The 15,681-nt window shown below is 40.2% G+C and overlaps 1 protein-coding gene across 1 annotated transcript in view; it reads left to right on the plus strand.

The window, feature by feature from the left end:
• Nucleotides 1–2,746, plus strand: part of TDRD10 (tudor domain containing 10) — a 37,978-nt gene extending 35,232 nt beyond the window's left edge. Inside the window, exons 16-18 of the mRNA XM_088467509.1 lie at nt 1,218–1,372; nt 1,453–1,520; nt 2,705–2,746. Of these exons, the coding sequence (XP_088323635.1) occupies nt 1,218–1,372; nt 1,453–1,520; nt 2,705–2,746 (265 nt within the window). The remainder of the gene's footprint in view (nt 1–1,217; nt 1,373–1,452; nt 1,521–2,704) is intronic.
• The last annotated feature ends 12,935 nt before the right edge of the window (nt 2,747–15,681 follow it).

Here is a 15,681-nt window from a genome sequence, read left to right on the forward strand (position 1 = left end):
GGGATTGGCAATGCTGATATCTGAGCTTCAGGATTTCTTGGGGAATCGGTATAACATACCGCCGGAGCAGATGAAATACCGACACCGGAAGTCCGGCAGATGAAGATCCCGAAGGCGCCTGGAAAGTATCCTAACCCTCCTGTCCGGATGCAATGATCACCCATAATAACTCACATTGAGGTGTGAGGCAGAGCGTTGGCAGCTGAGCCTGGGATGCTCTGGAGATTCTAGCACCAGTCAGTCAAGAAAATAAACAATTCTGTTGCCATGCAGGAATGGGAGTGCGCTTCTTTGCTGGGCTCCGTGGGCTCACCATTGTGGGAAGAGCCATATTTTATCTTTTAATTCATCATGGAATGAAGACCACCGAGGTCTCGGATGTGTGACGGCGTGTCACCCAGCACTGCAATTTTTGGTGCCATCCAAATCTTACCGAATTTAAGCAGGAGGCCCGAAGGACATCTGTGTGATTAAAGAGAGCCCACCAGTATAGTCTGAAGTGCCAGCAGAGTAACCTGTGGTGCAGAATGACAAGAACGCTACTTACAGGCATCCAACCAGCTGCGTTACTTGTCTGTCACAGGGTGCTCTAAGAGTTCAATGGCTGAAACACTAGATATTCTGGAGCTATTGTGAAATTGACTTTGAGGCTCCCCAGGATGACTCCCTGTGATTGTGGCTGTGGTCAGAGCATTCTGGTTAGTACTGAATGGAATTAAAGGGCACCATGGGAGGGGTCATTTGATATCCGAATAGAAGCATTTTCCCACAGAGGACTGATTTTGTTTTTGGATGTGATATCACCCACCCAATACATGAGCAATGGAAGGCTGTGTTGTGTAACCTGTTTAGCGATGGAGGGAGCCACCTGATGGGAAGGTAGTAGTTTTCTTGTCCAGCTAGATTTGCAGAGCGTGTGATAGTGCTGCGTAAAAGGGGATGACGTGACGCAGAGCATCTGCAGGGCGTTTGTCCCTTCGGGCCCCGAATAGCGCAATACCCTGTGGCTTAACTGGCGTGCAACAGCTGAATCATCCCCGGGAGCATATCGCTCAGGAACCTGAAAGGTCTGATAACATTTTTAACAAAATGAAATACATCCGTCCTGTTGTCTCCTTTCTTGAGTCTCATTCATGTTGTGGGCGAGAACATGGGTAAGTATAACGTAAAATCCGCCATTTTATTTTTAAAAAAGTAAATGTTTGCTGTCCACACAGGTGTTGGGTGAACAATGTGGATTCAGACGACGCTGTAGTGTTCTTCGTGGATTACGGCCTGATTGACGTCTTGCCCATGGAGATCTTGAAGCCCCTTGATGATGCCCAGTATTGGCGCACCCCTCCCCTGGCTCGGCCATTCCTCTTACTTCAAGGTGAGACAGTGGGTTTCTATACCTGGTAGTATCACTACCGAGTCACGATGCCTGACGCTCTCCTGCTTTATCTCTTACAGGGCACGACACCGCTGACCTGGCAGGAGCCGTTGTCAAAGGCCGAGTCTACCGCAGTTGCTACAGACAGGTGATTACAAATGTGGCGGATATCTTTTATCCTGTAAATGTCACAGAGGACGAATCCCCAAGTATGCCACCTGTCTGCCAGCGTAGATGATATTCCTTTCTCATGCCTGTGTTCCACTCAGCGAGTCACATATGGCCCTATAGGAGACCTTTAATCACTGTGACCCTTGTTTAAGCGCCTGTGAGTTGCAGGCACAGGCGCGCAATTCTGACAAAGTATTTTTAAAAATATGGGCTACCTCGCCGGACTCGCGCCCGTTATCTCGCCAGGAATCCCGACTCTCAGGCGATAAGATAAGGGCCTATGTCTTTGTGCAGTAGTTGCATACATTGTGACCGATTTAGAATTGCATGTAAAGCAACCGTAATTGGCGCCCACTTTACTCTTTTAGAAACAAATGCGGATTTCTGCCTGTATTCATTGCCGCCAAGTAACACCCATCAAGCTACAGAGTGGAGGGTGCAGCCGAGCCGCCGACAACTCGGAACCACCCTTCGTTGTCTGTGCAGGCTCTGGCGCGCCCTGGTACACACTGCGAGATCCCTCCCTAAATGGAATTGACTGCAACTGTGAATCGGGCCTTATATGTCTATGTGCAATCAACAAGGACAACATTGAAAACTTAATAGGCTGTTTATTATATAAAAATAAATAGTATCTCTTAGTGCGGTTATTGAATATTTGCTAAAGTAGTGAAGAAGGTCCTAGGACTTGGCGATACATTGATACTTGCAGCATCGCTGTGGGTAACTGTGACCCTACTGGCACTAGGCAACACAAATATGATAGTGGGTTTAGGTAAATCATATTAGCAGAGAGGGTGTAGTAAGCTACAGGGGATGTCCTGAAGTCAGTGTGGCAGATATATAATGCCAGGGGTTCTGTCGCAGACTCCCCAGCTCCCCATTGCACCGGCCAGTCCCCCTGACTGCTCCAGAGGCCGGGTCTCGGTGTCACCGTACAAGTTTATACACTTTGCATATGGCCAATTTGGAACGAGACAATAGGTCGTTGCTCAGTTTGAACATGCGGATCACAATTAGGCATTTCGCTGACGTGGGTAAACATGGCAGACTATATTTCAAAGTTTGTTTTTGCGGGCGTTTTTTGAAGCCTCAAACTTGAGAAAGTAGCTGCCTGTGGCTCTCACCCCCTTATGCCTCTCTCTGTTCTCTATCCACCAGCGGCACATCCTACATTTCCGCGCATTCATCCAGGAGGATTAGCTGGCGACGTTCTTCAGCAAGACGCAGATTCTGCGGATGTACAAAGCCCCTGGTTCTTTCGTTGATGCATTTATGCAGGGGGACATGTTTACCTTGTATTGGAATATCGCTTTCATTTCCGGAAGACGTTTGTGTTGATATGTTCTGTCTTTCCCCACAAGGACCCTGCAGTATATTTTGTTGAGCGTCCATGAGGAAGGAACATTAATTTTGTCTGTTAACGTAATAAAATGTTTTGGAAATGCTGCCGGCCCTCCAGGATTCATTCTTCTCATACATCACTTACTGCACATCAATACTATCTGGTTCCGCTACGAACCGCTGATAGGGTACATATGATATGTTATTCCCCAGGGCCAAAAACTTCCATGTAGAACTGTAACATTTAGTGACCTTGTGTAAATAGCAGTTACTGGGGTTCTGTCTGTCATGTTTAGCCCAAGGGGTACACTATGCTCGGGTTATGAGGGGAAGCCATGTAAAGATTCTGAATGGTAGCTGTACCTCGGAAGTCCAATACAGTCATTTCTGTAGATTAAATACATTTGTAAGAAAAAGGAGACATCATCTTAGGGAAACACTCCAGGGAATTTCTACATAATTAAAGATGAAGCGTCAAGCAAGTTTTTCCATCAATTTTCATTAAAATATAGATACTTAACCTAGGTATTTTATAGCAGTCACCACAAGAGGGCAGCATTGCCAGCAACAGCTTTGACTCCTCCCCCTCGGGTTATCTGACACACCCCTCTAACTACAAGATCACTCCCACGTTGATTACGTCACATTGTCTACTGCAGGAACCAGCCAACCTGTGGCCCTCCAGCCGCAAACTGAAACTACAAGTCCCACGCTTTGCCAGCTGATCGATGGGAGGGTATGCTGGAACTTGTAGTCTCACAACAGCTGGAGGGCTAAAGGTTGGCCAGGCCTGGTCTGCTGATTTCATTATCTTGGATAGTCTGCCATTTTACTCTCAGGAGAGAAATGACTGCAGTTGCTGGCACCACTATTATTACATGTTTATACACCGAGGAGGTGAGTCACCCACCGTAACTTGTGCACACAGCAAATCACCTTAACTTGGACCAGTGTCCCTGGGTGGTCCGCCAAGCGTGCTGCAAGGTGCTCAGTCACCATTTCACCAGCATACTTTATTCACCGTAAAGTCCTTGTGGAATTGGAAGCAGTTGGCAGCTATGTGTAAAGTGTTGTGGCTCTTGCCTTAGCGGCTGCTGATAGTAGACGTCATCGGCTCTGCCACAGTGTGCATTAAATCATCCTTCACCGGCAGTAGGTACTTTTAAGTCTGTGCTCAAACTTTCATCCCAGATGTCCTGGGCTTGCAACATCTCCCCTTCATAGTTTATTCTTCACCCAGCCAAGTGGGGCTTGGCCTTTTGCCATTAGCACATTCCCCGTAGACCCCTGCTGGGCCGCTCAGCAGTCCTTCCCACTGATCGCAGCCTCCTATTCACCTTCCAGGTGGCCTCTGCCGGTTCCCTCTTCCTTCCTGGTGACCCTCGTTGGTACTCGTCCTTCCCACTGATCGCAGCCTCCTATTCACTTTCCAGGTGGCCTCTGCCGGTTCCCTCTTCCTTCCTGGTGACCCTCGTTGGTACTCGTCCTTCCCACTGATCGCAGCCTCCTATTCACTTTCCAGGTGGCCTCTGCCGGTTCCCTCTTCCTTCCTGGTGACCCTCGTTGGTACTCCCTGCTCTTTAGTTCTGCCCAGTCGTTAACAGCATAGAAATCATGTGGATACTGGAATCACCTTGTTGCTGTATACTTGCCTGCAGGCTGCCAGTCTGTTCCAGCGCTCAGGATATTTTATTTTTCTTTGGAGCATACATCTTGTTGTGACAGCTACTGTCTTGATATCTGCAATTCTCACTCCTGGTGGACTTTCTCCGCTTCTGGTTCAGTTTCAAGCTGCTGGTTCCATTTACTTTGACCCCTAATGTGACTTCTACGCTGCTCCTGGTTCCTACAGCATCAGCACCTGCTAGATTCTCCTTCCACCACAAAAGGGCGTCATTGGCTAGGCTGCTTCTGTGCCATTTCCCCTGTGATACCAAGAGGCAGGGGTCTTTTCTTCTCTGCGAATTTATCTGCGACATAAACCACAGCATAAACTCTGTCCTCCAGTATCCAAGGGAACCTTCCGTTTATCACGACGGCCAACAGTGCAGTAATTAATTACCTCCCTGCATGAGGGGTTTCCCAAGTTGGCCCTGTGACCTCGTGTATTTGGGGTCCCTGACCCTGCTATTTGTTCCTTCATATTGTTTTCATTTGACTAATAAGAAGGCAGCCTAGGTCACAGCCCAGCTATGCTGCCAGCATGCGATCATCATGTTTGATCTGCATCTTATTCATTGGGGTGAGCAATCATGGTACAGAGGAACCACAAGTCCATCTATAGAAATCCTGCATCATTTTTCGGTCACCGGAAACCATCTGAGATCTCCTCCGTGCACTCTGGATCTGTTCCGCCTGTACTGGAAGAATTCCACAAGGGCTCATCAGCTGAAGAGTCCAGTTCTACGATGTCCTGAAGGAGATGACTGTTACATTCCAGTTGGAACTCGGGCCAGCCACCCAGGGGGTCAAATCCGAAATCGCATCTATAGGTGCTCGCATTAATGGGCTTTGAACAGGAGTGATGAGCTCTGCAAAATTGATGGAGAATTCTTCGGAGCAGAAATGTACTGGAGTTGGTGGAACCATCTGTACTATTCACCCAAGTCACTGGCCTTTGCGCCCAAGTACTCCCACAGTCTCCTCCTTCATCGTGCCTGTTGAAGACCTGAAGAACACCGTGCATTGTTACGGCTTTTTATCTGCATCCTTTTTCAGGTTTCCAGGAATACCTTTGAGGACAGCAATGTTGAGAAGACCACGGTCCTCCATAACCTGCAACTACCGGTCACCGCCCTGGTCTGGAGTGTTCTTTGCTCCTTCTGTGACTCGGGACTGTTCAACATGTTATGCATCCTCATTAGTCATTAAATCACGAGATAACTACTCCTTGTTAAATATTGTATCTATCTCAGGATGAGGGGATGAGGTGCCTTCGCCCAGCAGATACTCCTATTTGAATTCTCGGCGGCATCTTCGGTGTTGCACTTTGCATAGCCCCCACCCCACCCCTTCTCTCTTCCCTTCTGTACCTCGTTTCCTTACAACTTTGTTTTGCAAAATTTCAATAAATAAAAATGATCTTGGCTCATTAATGCTCATGAATATTCATCGCTGCCCAGATGATGAATAGCCTCCTGCTGAGGTGTAAGAGGGTGTGTATAGGAGACACTACACAGGGAATGTAACATACGATCACTTATATGTGGTCTGTGCAGACATGTGTGTAACGTGCAGCCGTGTGTAAGTGATTATTATTAGTAATGGCGGCAATCGGATTTGATTAAGGGTACCAACGTTTCGAGCAAGCGCAGATGGGATTTATGACGTTAGAGAGAGGAGACGTTTCTCCTTCACAGATGACCTTCTGTATGGGCTGCTCATTAATAATGAAGTATCCTCATTTCTCCTATACAGCTGCTGTTGATGAAAGCGTCTCACCCCAGCAGCTTAAAGGTGTCCCCATGTGGAAGGTTTGACCTGATGTATTTCCTCCTAAACCTTGGCTTAGTCATGTACATGCCAAGGTGGACTGTAGCGAGCCCTAGTACCCACACAAACGTGCTGCATGTAATACTCCTGCAATGCCGCTATGTATATTCATATATGTAGCTTTAACATTTATTTTACATATACTTCAAGATTTTTTTTTAATTTAAAAAACTTAACCAGGTGATCCAGTGGTTGGTGCCAATCTTCTTGGATCAAAGGTCAGCAGCACCAGAGACCTCTCTGGTATCACAGGACGGATTGTAATGAATCGTGATAGTGTGCTGCCCCCTAGGGATTCCAGAGAGCACTACACTATTAAGCTCAGTGCTGTGGCTGCAGGCCAGTGGTCTGGACCATAAGAGCTGACATTCTAATTCAGCCCCGGCTGTCCTGTGTTGAACCCAGTGCCCTGAGTCACCGCTCTGACTGCTACCCAGGAAAGAGGTGCTGCAGCAGCTATATAACCAGGCACCCAGGTGTCAGTGGCTCCAGGTGCTGGTGACGGTGACTCTACTCTCCTACAGCTAGTACACAGTTGGCACTTGCGGTCATTGACAGCAGGTTACCCCAACAACCCGTAACCATCCTGTAGCCATAGAGACCTTTATAAAGCCAGCGCACAGGTAACTTGCCACAAAATAACCTGTAACAACTAGATGTTTACCTTTTATTTTGTAGACTGCTAGAGAATTTAGCTATAGGTTACAGTAACACTGCTAGAGAATTTAGCTATAGGTTACAGTAACACTGATAGAGAATTTAGCTATAGGTTACAGTAACACTGATAGAGAATTTAGCTATAGTTAACACTGATAGAGAATTTAGCTATAGGTTACAGTAACACTGATAGATATTTCTGCTATAGGTTACAGTAACACTGATAGATATTTCTGCTATAGGTTACCGTAGCACTGATAGATATTTCTGCTATAGGTTACAGTAACACTGATAGAGAATTTAGCTATAGGTTACAGTAACACTGATAGATATTTTTGCTATAGGTTACAGTAACACTGATAGAGAATTTAGCTATAGGTTACAGTAACACTGATAGAGAATTTAGCTATAGGTTACAGTAACACTGATAGATATTTCTGCTATAGGTTACAGTAACACTGATAGAGAATTTAGCTATAGGTTACAGTAACACTGATAGATATTTTTGCTATAGGTTACAGTAACACTGATAGAGAATTTAGCTATAGGTTACAGTAACACTGATAGATATTTCTGCTATAGGTTACCGTAGCACTGATAGATATTTCTGCTATAGGTTACAGTAACACTGATAGAGAATTTAGCTATAGGTTACAGTAACACTGATAGATATTTCTGCTATAGGTTACAGTAACACTGATAGATATTTCTGCTATAGGTTACCGTAGCACTGATAGATATTTCTGCTATAGGTTACAGTAACACTGATAGAGAATTTAGCTATAGGTTACAGTAACACTGATAGATATTTTTGCTATAGGTTACAGTAACACTGATAGAGAATTTAGCTATAGGTTACAGTAACACTGATAGAGAATTTAGCTATAGGTTACAGTAACACTGATAGATATTTCTGCTATAGGTTACAGTAACACTGATAGAGAATTTAGCTATAGGTTACAGTAACACTGATAGATATTTTTGCTATAGGTTACAGTAACACTGATAGAGAATTTAGCTATAGGTTACAGTAACACTGATAGATATTTCTGCTATAGGTTACCGTAGCACTGATAGATATTTCTGCTATAGGTTACAGTAACACTGATAGAGAATTTAGCTATAGGTTACAGTAACACTGATAGATATTTTTGCTATAGGTTACAGTAACACTGATAGAGAATTTAGCTATAGGTTACAGTAACACTGATAGAGAATTTAGCTATAGGTTACAGTAACACTGATAGATATTTCTGCTATAGGTTACAGTAACACTGATAGATATTTCTGCTATAGGTTACCGTAACACTGATAGATATTTCTGCTATAGGTTACCGTAACACTGATAGATATTTCTGCTATAGGTTACAGTAACACTGATAGATATTTCTGCTATAGGTTACAGTAACACTGATAGATATTTCTGCTATAGGTTACCGTAACACTGATAGATATTTCTGCTATAGGTTACCGTAACACTGATAGATATTTCTGCTATAGGTTACAGTAACACTGATAGAGAATTTAGCTATAGGTTACAGTAACACTGATAGATATTTCTGCTATAGGTTACAGTAACACTGATAGAAAATTTAGCTATAGGTTACAGTAACACTGATAGATATTTCTGCTATAGGTTACAGTAACACTGAAAGAGAATTTAGCTATAGGTTACAGTAACACTGATAGATATTTCTGCTATAGGTTACAGTAACACTGATAGATATTTCTGCTATAGGTTACAGTAACACTGATAGATATTTCTGCTATAGGTTACCGTAACACTGATAGATATTTCTGCTATAGGTTACAGTAACACTGATAGAGAATTTAGCTATAGGTTACAGTAACACTGATAGATATTTCTGCTATAGGTTACCGTAACACTGATAGATATTTCTGCTATAGGTTACAGTAACACTGATAGAGAATTTAGCTATAGGTTACCGTAGCACTGATAGATATTTCTGCTATAGGTTACAGTAACAATGATAGATATTTCTGCTATAGGTTACAGTAACACTGATAGATATTTCTGCTATAGGTTACCGTAGCACTGATAGATATTTCTGCTATAGGTTACAGTAACACTGATAGATATTTCTGCTATAGGTTACAGTAACACTGATAGATATTTCTGCTATAGGTTACAGTAACACTGATAGATATTTCTGCTATAGGTTACAGTAGCACTGATAGATATTTCTGCTATAGGTTACAGTAACACTGATAGAGAATTTAGCTATAGGTTACAGTAGCACTGATAGATATTTTTGCTATAGGTTACAATAACACTGATAGATATTTCTGCTATAGGTTACAGTAACACTGATAGATATTTCTGCTATAGGTTACAGTAGCACTGATAGATATTTCTGCTATAGGTTACAGTAACACTGATAGATATTTCTGCTATAGGTTACAGTAGCACTGATAGATATTTCTGCTATAGGTTACAGTAACACTGATAGAGAATTTAGCTATAGGTTACCGTAGCACTGATAGATATTTCTGCTATAGGTTACAGTAACACTGATAGATATTTCTGCTATAGGTTACAGTAGCACTGATAGATATTTCTGCTATAGGTTACAGTAACACTGATAGATATTTCTGCTATAGGTTACAGTAACACTGATAGATATTTCTGCTATAGGTTACAGTAACACTGATAGATATTTCTGCTATAGGTTACCGTAGCACTGCTAGAGAATTTAGCTATAGGTTACCGTAGCACTGATAGATATTTCTGCTATAGGTTACAGTAACACTGATAGATATTTCTGCTATAGGTTACAGTAACACTGATAGATATTTCTGCTATAGGTTACAGTAGCACTGATAGATATTTCTGCTATAGGTTACAGTAACACTGATAGAGAATTTAGCTATAGGTTACAGTAGCACTGATAGATATTTTTGCTATAGGTTACAGTAACACTGATAGATATTTCTGCTATAGGTTACCGTAGCACTGATAGATATTTCTGCTATAGGTTACAGTAACACTGATAGAGAATTTAGCTATAGGTTACCGTAGCACTGATAGATATTTCTGCTATAGGTTACAGTAACACTGATAGATATTTCTGCTATAGGTTACAGTAGCACTGATAGATATTTCTGCTATAGGTTACAGTAACACTGATAGATATTTCTGCTATAGGTTACAGTAACACTGATAGATATTTCTGCTATAGGTTACAGTAACACTGATAGATATTTCTGCTATAGGTTACAGTAGCACTGATAGATATTTCTGCTATAGGTTACAGTAACACTGATAGATATTTCTGCTATAGGTTACAGTAACACTGATAGATATTTCTGCTATAGGTTACAGTAGCACTGATAGATATTTCTGCTATAGGTTACAGTAACACTGATAGAGAATTTAGCTATAGGTTACCGTAGCACTGATAGATATTTCTGCTATAGGTTACAGTAACACTGATAGATATTTCTGCTATAGGTTACAGTAACACTGATAGATATTTCTGCTATAGGTTACAGTAGCACTGATAGATATTTCTGCTATAGGTTACAATAACACTGATAGATATTTCTGCTATAGGTTACAGTAACACTGATAGATATTTCTGATATAGGTTACAGTAACACTGATAGATATTTCTGCTATAGGTTACCGTAGCACTGCTAGAGAATTTAGCTATAGGTTACAGTAGCACTGATAGATATTTCTGCTATAGGTTACAGTAACACTGATAGATATTTCTGCTATAGGTTACCGTGGCACTGCTAGAGAATTTAGCTATAGGTTACCGTAACACTGATAGATATTTCTGCTATAGGTTACAGTAACACTGATAGATATTTCTGCTATAGGTTACAGTAGCACTGATAGATATTTCTGCTATAGGTTACAGTAGCACTGATAGATATTTCTGCTATAGGTTACAGTAACACTGATAGATATTTCTGCTATAGGTTACAGTAGCACTGATAGATATTTTTGCTATAGGTTACCGTAGCACTGCTAGAGAATTTAGCTATAGGTTACCGTAGCACTGATAGATATTTCTGCTATAGGTTACAGTAACACTGATAGAGAATTTAGCTATAGGTTACCGTAGCACTGATAGATATTTCTGCTATAGGTTACAGTAACACTGATAGATATTTCTGCTATAGGTTACAGTAACACTGATAGATATTTCTGCTATAGGTTACAGTAACACTGATAGATATTTCTGCTATAGGTTACAGTAACACTGATAGATATTTCTGCTATAGGTTACAGTAACTGATAGATATTTCTGCTATAGGTTACAGTAACACTGATAGATATTTCTGCTATAGGTTACAGTAACACTGATAGATATTTCTGCTATAGGTTACAGTAGCACTGATAGATATTTCTGCTATAGGTTACAGTAACACTGATAGAGAATTTAGCTATAGGTTACAGTAGCACTGATAGATATTTTTGCTATAGGTTACAGTAACACTGATAGATATTTCTGCTATAGGTTACCGTAGCACTGATAGATATTTCTGCTATAGGTTACAGTAACACTGATAGAGAATTTAGCTATAGGTTACCGTAGCACTGATAGATATTTCTGCTATAGGTTACAGTAACACTGATAGATATTTCTGCTATAGGTTACAGTAACACTGATAGATATTTCTGCTATAGGTTACAGTAGCACTGATAGATATTTCTGCTATAGGTTACAGTAACACTGATAGATATTTCTGCTATAGGTTACAGTAACACTGATAGATATTTCTGCTATAGGTTACAGTAGCACTGATAGATATTTCTGCTATAGGTTACAGTAACACTGATAGAGAATTTAGCTATAGGTTACCGTAGCACTGATAGATATTTCTGCTATAGGTTACAGTAACACTGATAGATATTTCTGCTATAGGTTACAGTAGCACTGATAGATATTTCTGCTATAGGTTACAGTAGCACTGATAGATATTTCTGCTATAGGTTACAGTTACACTGATAGATATTTCTGCTATAGGTTACAGTTACACTGATAGATATTTCTGCTATAGGTTACAGTAACACTGATAGATATTTCTGCTATAGGTTACAGTAACACTGATAGAGAATTTAGCTATAGGTTACAGTAACACTGCTGGAGAATTTAGCTATAGGTTACAGTAACACTGATAGAGAATTTAGCTATAGGTTACAGTAACACTGATAGATATTTCTGCTATAGGTTACAGTAACACTGATAGATATTTCTGCTATAGGTTACAGTAACACTGATAGATATTTCTGCTATAGGTTACAGTAACACTGATAGAGAATTTAGCTATAGGTTACAGTAACACTGATAGATATTTCTGCTATAGGTTACAGTAACACTGATAGATATTTCTGCTATAGGTTACAGTAACACTGATAGATATTTCTGCTATAGGTTACAGTAACACTGATAGATATTTCTGCTATAGGTTACAGTAGCACTGATAGATATTTCTGCTATAGGGTACAGTAACACTGATAGATATTTCTGCTATAGGTTACAGTAACACTGATAGATATTTCTGATATAGGTTACAGTAACACTGATAGATATTTCTGCTATAGGTTACCGTAGCACTGCTAGAGAATTTAGCTATAGGTTACAGTAGCACTGATAGATATTTCTGCTATAGGTTACAGTAACACTGATAGATATTTCTGCTATAGGTTACCGTGGCACTGCTAGAGAATTTAGCTATAGGTTACCGTAACACTGATAGATATTTCTGCTATAGGTTACAGTAACACTGATAGATATTTCTGCTATAGGTTACAGTAGCACTGATAGATATTTCTGCTATAGGTTACAGTAGCACTGATAGATATTTCTGCTATAGGTTACAGTAACACTGATAGATATTTCTGCTATAGGTTACAGTAGCACTGATAGATATTTTTGCTATAGGTTACCGTAGCACTGCTAGAGAATTTAGCTATAGGTTACCGTAGCACTGATAGATATTTCTGCTATAGGTTACAGTAACACTGATAGAGAATTTAGCTATAGGTTACCGTAGCACTGATAGATATTTCTGCTATAGGTTACAGTAACACTGATAGATATTTCTGCTATAGGTTACAGTAACACTGATAGATATTTCTGCTATAGGTTACATTAACACTGATAGATATTTCTGCTATAGGTTACAGTAGCACTGATAGATATTTCTGCTATAGGTTACAGTAACTGATAGATATTTCTGCTATAGGTTACAGTAACACTGATAGATATTTCTGCTATAGGTTACAGTAACACTGATAGATATTTCTGCTATAGGTTACAGTAGCACTGATAGATATTTCTGCTATAGGTTACAGTAACACTGATAGATATTTCTGCTATAGGTTACAGTAGCACTGATAGATATTTCTGCTATAGGTTACAGTAACACTGATAGATATTTCTGCTATAGGTTACAGTAACACTGATAGATATTTCTGCTATAGGTTACAGTAGCACTGATAGATATTTCTGCTATAGGTTACAGTAACACTGATAGAGAATTTAGCTATAGGTTACCGTAGCACTGATAGATATTTCTGCTATAGGTTACAGTAACACTGATAGATATTTCTGCTATAGGTTACAGTAGCACTGATAGATATTTCTGCTATAGGTTACAGTAGCACTGATAGATATTTCTGCTATAGGTTACAGTTACACTGATAGATATTTCTGCTATAGGTTACAGTAACACTGATAGATATTTCTGCTATAGGTTACAGTAACACTGATAGATATTTCTGCTATAGGTTACAGTAACACTGATAGAGAATTTAGCTATAGGTTACAGTAACACTGCTGGAGAATTTAGCTATAGGTTACAGTAGCACTGATAGATATTTTTGCTATAGGTTACAGTAACACTGATAGATATTTCTGCTATAGGTTACCGTAGCACTGATAGATATTTCTGCTATAGGTTACAGTAACACTGATAGAGAATTTAGCTATAGGTTACCGTAGCACTGATAGATATTTCTGCTATAGGTTACAGTAACACTGATAGATATTTCTGCTATAGGTTACAGTAACACTGATAGATATTTCTGCTATAGGTTACAGTAGCACTGATAGATATTTCTGCTATAGGTTACAGTAACACTGATAGATATTTCTGCTATAGGTTACAGTAACACTGATAGATATTTCTGCTATAGGTTACAGTAGCACTGATAGATATTTCTGCTATAGGTTACAGTAACACTGATAGAGAATTTAGCTATAGGTTACCGTAGCACTGATAGATATTTCTGCTATAGGTTACAGTAACACTGATAGATATTTCTGCTATAGGTTACAGTAGCACTGATAGATATTTCTGCTATAGGTTACAGTAGCACTGATAGATATTTCTGCTATAGGTTACAGTTACACTGATAGATATTTCTGCTATAGGTTACAGTAACACTGATAGATATTTCTGCTATAGGTTACAGTAACACTGATAGATATTTCTGCTATAGGTTACAGTAACACTGATAGAGAATTTAGCTATAGGTTACAGTAACACTGCTGGAGAATTTAGCTATAGGTTACAGTAACACTGATAGAGAATTTAGCTATAGGTTACAGTAACACTGATAGATATTTCTGCTATAGGTTACAGTAACACTGATAGATATTTCTGCTATAGGTTACAGTAACACTGATAGAGAATTTAGCTATAGGTTACAGTAACACTGATAGATATTTCTGCTATAGGTTACAGTAACACTGATAGATATTTCTGCTATAGGTTACAGTAACACTGATAGATATTTCTGCTATAGGTTACAGTAACACTGATAGATATTTCTGCTATAGGTTACAGTAGCACTGATAGATATTTCTGCTATAGGTTACAGTAACACTGATAGATATTTCTGCTATAGGTTACAGTAACACTGATAGATATTTCTGCTATAGGTTACAGTAGCACTGATAGATATTTCTGCTATAGGGTACAGTAACACTGATAGATATTTCTGCTATAGGTTACAGTAACACTGATAGATATTTCTGCTATAGGTTACAGTAACACTGATAGATATTTCTGCTATAGGTTACAGTAACACTGATAGATATTTCTGCTATAGGTTACAGTAACGTTTTCTGCACAGGAACCTGTGGCACAGTTTTCATAAAAATTCCCCATATGACCTTTTAATTTTTTGGCAAAAAAAATGAAACAAATGGGAAAAAAAAGTTGACGAGTGCAGGAACTTTAGCGGCCTGTCACATACAAATCTTCGGCGTGGCGGTGACGCAGCGCTGCTTTTATTGTATGTTTATAACGAAACTCACGGCTGCATTATAGTAGTGCAGGTGATATAGGAGCCTCACATTACACACCACTGGTTCTCCAAGTGTATTCCAGAGAACATGTCTGCACAATTATACACCGCTGCCTGCTATAACATGTATGTAGTGTAGTTATTACACACCGCTGCCTCCTATAACAGGTATGTAGTGTACAGTTATTACACACCACTGCCTCCTATAAATGTACTGTACAGTTATTACACACCGCTGCCTCCTATAACATGTAGGTAGTGTACAGTTATTACACACCACTGGCTCCTATAAATGTACTGTACAGTTATTACACACCACTGCCTCCTATAACATGTATGTAGTGTACAGTTATTA

The sequence above is a fragment of the Taudactylus pleione genome, unplaced genomic scaffold (genome assembly GCF_031769625.1).
Source record: "Taudactylus pleione unplaced genomic scaffold, aTauple2 ptg000073l, whole genome shotgun sequence".
In the NCBI taxonomy this organism is placed as follows: Eukaryota; Metazoa; Chordata; class Amphibia; order Anura; family Myobatrachidae; genus Taudactylus; species Taudactylus pleione.